Consider the following 9,046-nt stretch of genomic DNA (forward strand, 5'->3'; position numbering starts at 1 on the left):
AACTACGCATTATGAATACTTTTCTTGATGATATCCATTGCTGTAATGAATTTTCCTAGAGTATGTGTATTATGATTTGATTAGGAAACATTCTTAATTCCAATGATCTGGAGATGTGGCTCCAGTGTAAAGCAGAGTGTGCTCTCTCCCCTTCCATCTTTTCCAATTTCCCTTCATTTCACATCTGCCCATGTTTTGCCTTTCGACCAGTGATTCCAACTTCCCAGATAAACAAAACCAAATTCAATGTCAGTTTCCTTTCCAAAGATCATCTTTATTATTTCTTCGGGCTAAACACAGCTCTGAACAATACACATATGTCAGTCTGGTGGTTTTGGTGCCACTTCTACCTGGAATAAACTATGACAATCACCAAAGGGGTGGGGAAGAAATGAAGAAGGCTTCTTGGGATCTCTCAGAGCAAACAGTCCCCAACAGACTATGACATTGAAAATAAATAACAAAATTTAAATAATATAAATAAGTTGAAATTTAAGTTAAAAGAGTTCCAGAGTGTGGCTGTTTGGCAACAACCAGCCCACAGGAGAGGTAGCTGTGAAGGTTACAGGGGTGTTTCCAAGGCTTAGACCTCTGCTCCCTGGTCAGCCAACCAAGGTCACTGGATTCTCAAAGCTTCCAGGCCACTCAGGCACTCAGCTCCAAGTCGGCCACATATTCCTGGACCCAGGCTTCACTGGGGTTGGCACAGACCTGCCGGCCTCTTCTGGTTTGGAAGCTGTGGAGGAGGGTGGAAGGATTATATACTGAGGCAACCAGCAGGAGAATCCTGGGTCCAGCCTGGCCCTTCACCCCACTTTCTATCCTGGGCAGCTCAGGGCATGCCCACTTTCTCAAGGAGCCTCTACCTATCTCAGTCTAGAGAGCTGCTTTCACTGACTCAGCACCTCCCCCCCCCCCCCCCCCCCCCCCCCCCCCCCCCCCCCCCCCCCCCCCCCCCCCCCCCCCGGGGATCCTGATACCCACCTCTTTTTTCCCTCCTTTCCTTCTGGGGTGGGTCAACCCTCCCTGACTTTGCAAGCCTCTGGCTGAGTCAGGTCACACCTCAGAGACCTGGGTCCTACATACTTATTGGCTGCAGAGAGCTGAACCATTCCAGGATGGTACCTCTGACCAGTCTATGCCCCTGGGTGCTTCCCTGCCCTCCCTGTCTCCCCAGAAGTAGGCAGGAGGACTGGCACTTACATAACACCAGGCTCGGAGCATTGGCTACTGGTCTCAAAATAGTCGGCAATGAACTTGCGTGGAATCTGCTTGGAGACGTAGGAGAAGCAGCAGGCAGTTGGGGTGTCAGCACCAACTGTGGAGGAAGAGAGAGAACAAGCCTGAGTCACAGTTCAGAAGGAAAAATGAGATCTGAGATTGGAGACCTTGAAATCAGAGGAAAACAGCTTTTCTCAGGGTGTGGGCTGGGGGATAGAGTTAATGGAAGGTGCTGGGCATCTTTGCCTAGGAATATCCCTGCCTCTGTCCTGGTCTGTCTGTATCTTTCTTTCTCCTTGATTCTTTGTTGTGGGCTCTCTTTCCCAATGTGATCCAAACACCCAAGCACACTGCCTTCTTATCTCATCTCCCTCTGGAAATTTTACCTGGTTCAAGAAGAAATGCCCTGGTTAAAAAGAAACTTTGGACATCTCTTGTACAATATCCAAGGGACAGAGCTCTGGGGGTCCTAGGGTGAATGAGAGGAAGAATGACATCCCCTCCCCAGGAGGTCACCAGGCTTGAATCTTGCCTCTTGCAAACTCATTTGTCTAGGTCCCTATTTTGCCATCTGTAAAATGAACCTACCCCACAGCTAAGATCCCTTTATAAAGATGAAAACAAAAGTCTTGAAGAGAAAGACATGATGTTTGGTAGCCCTTTGAGAAGTTCTCTATTTTCTCTTAGGGGCTCTTATGGTTGCAAGATAGAACTATGTGGTCTGACTGTGGGGAAAGAGTGGGGACAGCTGCAGCAACACAGACTCACATGGTGCAGAGAAGACCTGGCTGCCGAGAGCCATGGTGCAGAGGAGGATGGCGAGGGCAGCCCCGGAGACCTTCATGGTGCAGAGTAGAGGATGGAGTGTGGCTCGTTTGTCCGCAGAGATGGACCTGGGCGCCCGCTGCTGCCTGCGTCCTTCTGAAGGGTGAAGCCATCTCCCCCGTTCTTTATAGGCAGCCCTGGCGAAAGGGGAAATGGAATCCGGGGGTGGAGAGGGAAATTTTTAAGCACAGTGGTGTTGTCACGCTGAATGTTGCACAAGTTCGGGTCCCGGGAGACCACAGGGGTTCAGGATATCCAAGAATAGCTTTTCTGAGCTATAAGTTTCAGCCTGTAACTCATGACTTGTTCTGGTTTCTGTGAGGAAATGGTCCCCCCACCCCCACCCCCCAACGCCCAGGAGGAAAGGGCTGTGTGTTGACCCATGGCTATTCTTAGCAGGTCCCTTCCCATAAGAACTGATCTATAGGTGGGGTCTCCAGCCGGGTCCTTCCCACACAGCCGAGCCTTCTGTGCTTCCTCAGCTGCCCTAACTGCACAGTGCTGCAGAGGGCGGCACATGCCTCCCTTGGATGCAGGGAACCGAACTGAGGAATCCCCGCGAGGGGACTAGGAAGCATGAGGTCATTCTCCATCGCCTGCACAGTCATCAAACAGTCACTGAGTGACTAGAGGCATTGGGTTAACACTAGAAGAGGATCAGAAAGCTATATTAGATGTGGGTGTTAATACTTCAGGAGCCTAAAAATATTTAGACCCTTTAACCTAGAAAAAGTATTTCTAGGAAAGAGTTCTAAAGAAACAAACCCAAACACAGAGGCATTTTGAAACATAAAGATATCTGGCTCAGGATCATTTATGATTCTAAAAGAAGAAAATCTAAATTTTACTCTATTAGGAAATGATAAAGTAAACACTAGGTTGTTTCTTATTAAGCCCTTAAGCTGAATGAAGTGAAATAGCATATATATATATATATATATATAACATCGGAAAAATTGTACAAGATGAAGAATTATACAAATATATGTATATATGTGACATGTATGTGACAAATATTGTAACTATGTATACATATATATATATCTTATATATGCGAACACTAGGCAAGGAAAAAATAAAAAAGCACCAGGAATAAATGCCCCAAAGTATCAACAATAGTTATATTTTTATCTATGTATTACCTTCCTAGTCAGCCTATCAATTTATGAGCACATTTTGTTTTAAAACATTTACAATATAACCATTTGGAAAGTAAGTTGTTAGCGATCGTCAAATTTGAAAGAAAATTTTGATATACTAATATTTCTGTCCAATAGCCTTTGTTAAAATGAAGTCTTGATTTCCACTTCTCTGAACTATTTTTAAAAATCTGTGTAATATTTACATAAATAATGCCAAATTCAAACCGCTTTCTTATTCTTTTCTTTAAAAAAATTTTTTTAAATGTTTTATTTATTTTTGAGAGAGAGACACAGACAGACTGTGAGTGGGGGAGCAACAGTGAGAGAGGGCGACATGGAATCTGAAGCAGGTTCCAGGCTCTGAGCTGTCAGCACAGAGCCCATCGCGAGTCTTGAACTCACAAACTGTGAGATCATGACCTGAACCAAAGTCAGATGATTAACTGACTGAGCCACGCAGGTGCCCCTTTCTTATTCTTTTCAATTCATAATGTTAGTGATGTGAAAAGGGTTGACTTTCTCAGCCAGATCTTGATATTCTTTCTTTTCTATTGTTATTTTATTATTAAATAATTAATACATGTAATTCATATTTTATAATGAGAAATATTTAGTTCTTTTTTTAGGCTAAAATAATTTTTTTAAGAGAGAGAGCACCAGGAGGAGGGAGTTATGAAGTCTTCACAGAAAAGATGGTACTTTGCTTGGGTCTTAAAAGGTGCACATATAGAAATGAGGTGGCAATAGATGCCCAGCTGGTGCAGTCACAGGTGTGGACTTGCTGGTTCAGAGGGAAGAGTGAGTAGTTCAGTGTAGCTGCTGTTTGTTGGAGCAAATAAGGACAATGAAGCTAAACTGGGGTCAAACCAGGAGGCTTTAAAGTCCCCCAAAAGGGACCAGAACATTGGAGGAAAGAGGATATAAGCAAAGCGAGATCACATCATAGGAATTCTGTCCTTCCATGTCTGTAAAGTTCCTGCTCTGAAAACACATGGTCTATCTTTTTATTCTATCCCTGCAATTGCTAATGCTGGTCCTGAGAAAGGGAAAGGCAAGATCAAGGAAAATGGCAGGTTTCCCTGGGGCTTCAATGTCTGTCTTCCCTTGTTACTGTCAATTCCAAAAAAGGAGTCTCTCACTGGTTTCACTGGAAACTCTAGATCACAGACAGTGCCTCCCACCCCATCCCCTGTGCCCCAGCTCTCAGTTGATACCCTGAATTGCACTCATTCATTCACTTCTTGGGGAACCCCCTTCAAACTTGTGATTCAGTTTCTGAGCGTTGGATTCTATGAGTTGAGAGGGACAGAAAAAGGAAATGGAAACTGCTGAATCAACCAGTTTCCTGATAATGGGCCTTACTGCCCACCTCTATAATTACAGCACTCATTCCGTTGCATTATAGTTATTTATGTAAATTTCTCTGCAGACATTTAGACCATGTCCTGTTAATTTTAAACCAAATTTACATCACATTTTGTTGGTTAATTTAAACTAAATGCTGGCCCATGATGATTATAACATGATGAATTGGGGGCACCTGGGTGGCTCAGTTGGATGAGCATCCGACTTCAGCTCAGGTCATGATCTCACAGTTTGTGAGTTCGAGTTTCACGTCGGGCTCTGTGCTGACAGCTCGGAGCCTAGAGCCTGCTTCAGATTCTGTGTTTCCCTCACTCTCTGCCCCTCCCCTCCACATTCTCTCTCTCTCTCTCTCTCTCTCAAAAATAAATATTTAACACGATGAATTGTCTGTCTATTCCTTATATTTTTGTCCTTCTTAATAAAAGTGCTGGGGCACCTGGGTGGCTCAGTTGGTTAAGCGTCCAGCTTTGGCTCAGGTCATGATCTCATGGCTCGTGAGTTCGAGCCCTGTGTTGGGCTCTGTGTTGACAGCTTGGAGCCTGGTGCGTGCTTCAGATTCTGTGTCTCCCTCTCTCTCTGACCCTCCCCTGCTCACGCTGCCTCTGTCTCTCAAAAATAAAGAAAAAACATTAAAAAAATAAAAGTGCTTTACTGAGTATAAAATTTTCTCTTAGTGTCTGTATATTTGTAAGTCTTTCCATATCAACTCCCGAATCAGTAAATAGCCATTTGTCATATGTGCTTTTAGTGGATTGGAAAATACTATACTTGTATGCAAAACATGTGCTTAATATGTATATGTCAAATGAATAATATTAGGGGGCCTTTGGATGGTTGAATTGCTTGAAAGGGTCTTAGAAATTTCTGAGGTGGTAAATTGATGTTCCCAGGTGAAATGATTTTCCCGGGATCATGCAGATGGAATTGGTCACTTTTCTATTTCACTCTCTATTGTTTATCAAGGTATCTCCAGTGATAACCACAATGCCCGACACACAGTGGAGCTTAATCAATATTTGGTGAATGAATGAATAAATTACTGATTTGACTGACAGTGTGTGCCATCCCCAAAGTCCCACTATGGAGTTGAAATACTAACAGAAAGGAAAGAATCAAAAAGGTCAGGGAGTTGAGGTCTAGATCTTTGGTTGAACACCCAAAATCTCTCAGATGGTGATGACAAAATCTACCAGTCAGCATGATGGATCCTTCAGTTTGGAGGGGCTTAATTTGTGTCCTAGCTTTTTGGCTCATTCTAGCCTCTTAGAGGCCCTACGCCGGTTCAGCAGAGCATCCCAGCCACGGTACAGGAAATCCTGGCTGAACAATTCATGTGATGTAACATCACTGCCTTGTCCTGCTCTGCTCACCTCCTTGCTGCTTCCCGTTTCCTGGCCCTCGTGGATTGGTTTTTCTTCCAGTTTCTGGCTCTGTGGCTCGGCTGCCCTGGGCATCGTTTCAGCTTGCTCCCTTCGGCAGCTGGGCTCCATGGATGCGCTCACCGGTAAAGATGAATTGTTTGACCCAGCCTTGACTCCCTTTTTTCAGGTATGGCCCCACCTTTCATATAGGCAGAAGCTATATCCCAGGGGCCCCTTCTAGCATCCTAGAGAGACCACGTCTCACTGATGCAGCCCCCTGTTTCTGCAGCCAGACCCTTTGCAGTCCTGAGATCTTCTGTCACTCTTTCCTGGCCATTTTGCGTGTGCAGCAGATCAAGGCATACCTCTTAGTATTGTATTCTCTCCATCCCCGGCCCTCTACTCCCCCTTCTATATTGTCTACTCAGTGAAAAGTATCCCTACCTTCCGCACTTCCAAGCCAGAAACCTGGGAATCACCCTTGACTCCTCCCCCTCCTCATTTGCATCTATTCAATCACTGACTCTACTGTATATTGGAAATGAAGAATATCTGCTTCTCACTGTTCCCACTGCCACTGTCTTAGGTCAGGCCCTCATCATTTCTTGCCATGACAGCTGCAAGAGTGTCCTGTCAACTGTTTTTCCTTCCAGTTTTGCCTCTCTTTAATCTGTCCCATCATGCGGCACCCTAATTGATTTTGCTAAAGCTTAAATCAGTCTCTCTCTGTTGAAGGTACTTTGAATACCCTGCATTATTTCCAGCATGAAACAGAAGCATCTCCTCCATGACCTGTCTCCTGTTTCCCTCTTTTGTCTGTCTCTTGTCACCTTCAGATTTCCTGAAACTTAGTCTCCACCCTCTGAACTGCATGTAATTCCTTAAAAGTGCAGGCTTCTCCTCTGCTTTCTATGAATGAGGTGTCACCCTGTCCGGGGAAGTTACAGGACAGAGTGAAATCCTGTAAGCATGGGCACATCCCATGACAGCTGCAGGATTAACATTTACAGCCAATAAGCAAAGCTGCTATTTAATTAATTCCCTTGATTTTCTAAGGAAAAGAGAAATCCATGGATTTCACTGTTCAAAGACATGCAGAATATAAAACTGAGAGACATTTTACATCATAATAACAGAACTTGGTTTTTAAGCTTTTAAGATAAATTTATAATAAGCACATTTCCCTTATGTTCTGGAGGGAGACCTCCTTGGTATCATTTCTAAATCTAACATGTATTGTCTGTGTGTTCTTTTGCAGGTTACTTACCTCTCTGTGCTTCAATTTCCTTGTGTATGAAAGGGGATAATAATAGGATTTACTTCAGAGGACCCCTGAAAAACTCAGACCATGACTGACTTGTGTTATATGGGTGTTAGTTACTATTATTATTATTATTATTACTGAAATATTTTAATCTATTTCATATAATTTTTAAAAAGCACATGTTTCTTGTTTTTTGCCTGATGAACCCCAGCTCTACACTCTTTGCCTGGGTAATCATTCTTCAGAGTTCAGCTAAATTTATAATAGAGAAAAGTTAGAACAACCTGAATGGGCTGATCTCAGTAACAGAAGGTTAACTATTAAAAATTTAATACAATTTCAGTGTATCCATGCAATGAAATATCATGCATGCTAATTTTGAATAACTTTTGTGCTTTTAATGACATGGAGGAATATGTGGCCTTGGTTGACTGTTTGACTCTTAATTTCAGCTCAAGTCATTATCACAGGGTTGTGGGATGAGCCTCATGTTGGGCTCTGCACTGGGCATGAGGCCTGCTTAAGATTCTCTTCTCTCTCTCTCTCTCTCTCTCTCTCTCTCTCTCTCTCTCTCTCTCTCTTCCCCCCGCCCCTTTTCTCTTCCCCTGTCCCTCTCTTCCTCTCCCCCTCTCCTCTGCTGGAGCACTCTCTTTCTAAAAACAAAGAATATAGAGTAACAAAAATTGGATGTGTTAGTTCAAGAAAGAATATTAAGTAATAATAGCAAAATGCAAAGCTATGTGCAGAATGCTGGATACTTTTAATTTTCTTACTTATGCCTTCCTATATTTTCTAATTTTTGTACAGTGACTATGTATATGTCCTTTTTTTAAAAAAAAAAAGCAAGCCAATTTAAATTTTTAAAAAACTCAAACATTATCCTTTTTGACATTTTACCACCACTGTCCAAATCATGGATTCCCAATGCCTAAAACAGTGCCCATAATATAGTTGGCATTCAATATAATTTTATTAAATTATTTTCTTCTCTTGTTGGATATTCTCTGTGGCCAAACTAGAAAGAGCTTGAAACAGGTATAAAAGCACTGTTTGAAGGAAGAAAGATGTTTTCTAAGGAATACTAAAAGTTTTCCAAACACTGGTGAGGCTTTAACTTTTTCTCAGGAATTTAACATCCACTAAAGTCACTGACCTTCACCCATGAGAGCAAAGAGCAGACTGTAGTGGGTGATGAAGGTCCATTTCCTCTTTAAGAAGAGTGAGGCCACTGCCTTGTGGTGTGGAATGTGACTGTCCTTGATGAACTGCCATCCTGAACCCTGCACCCTGGATAATTTTGTACTTTTTTCTTTAATCTACAATACAGTTTGACTTGGTTACCATACTGGGAAGACTGAAGGATTTACCTGTATTGGTCTATTATCTTGGCAAAGTGACCATCCAGCTCACATTGGCTTTCTTTCCAGTCTCAACATTCACTCACAAGAACTTTTCTAGTTTCAGCATTCCACATCCTGTGGCTAGTGCTCTTGGCTTTGACAGCTAATGGTCTCCCCAGTGCTCATACACCTTAGTACTTCCTTCTAGAGGGGCACAGAATCTTGAGATTGACTGCTTCTGACTCCTGTTCCTCAGGAGCTTTGTGATCTCTTCTAAGAGTCTGGTACCTTCTGAGATTTCCTACATGTGTGATCTCAGAGGGTCATTTCTGCAAAGAAGTTTGATTATCTCTGAACCAGGAGTTGGAAAACTTTGGATCTTGACACACATCATGTGTGACCTTGATTAAATCTTTTCACTTTTCTGGGTTTGGATTCCTAATCTAAACAATGACAAAACAGACTGTGATCAAATGAAACCATGGATATGAATATGCTGGGGGAAATAAAAAGCACCAGGACATGTGC

At 43.0% G+C, this 9,046-nt stretch overlaps 1 protein-coding gene across 1 annotated transcript; it reads right to left on the reverse strand.

The window, feature by feature from the left end:
- Positions 1-253: 253 nt before the first annotated feature.
- On the reverse strand, positions 254-2,167 carry LOC115282320 (C-C motif chemokine 3-like). Its single transcript, XM_029928291.1, has 3 exons — positions 1,990-2,167; positions 1,204-1,318; positions 254-736 (listed from the first exon to the last, which is right to left on the reverse strand). Exons 1-3 carry the CDS (start codon positions 2,063-2,065, stop codon positions 646-648), a joined length of 282 nt encoding a protein of 93 aa, XP_029784151.1. The 5' UTR covers positions 2,066-2,167; the 3' UTR covers positions 254-645.
- Positions 2,168-9,046: the final 6,879 nt, after the last annotated feature.

This window comes from Suricata suricatta, chromosome 17 (genome assembly GCF_006229205.1).
Source record: "Suricata suricatta isolate VVHF042 chromosome 17, meerkat_22Aug2017_6uvM2_HiC, whole genome shotgun sequence".
Lineage (NCBI taxonomy): Eukaryota > Metazoa > Chordata > Mammalia > Carnivora > Herpestidae > Suricata > Suricata suricatta.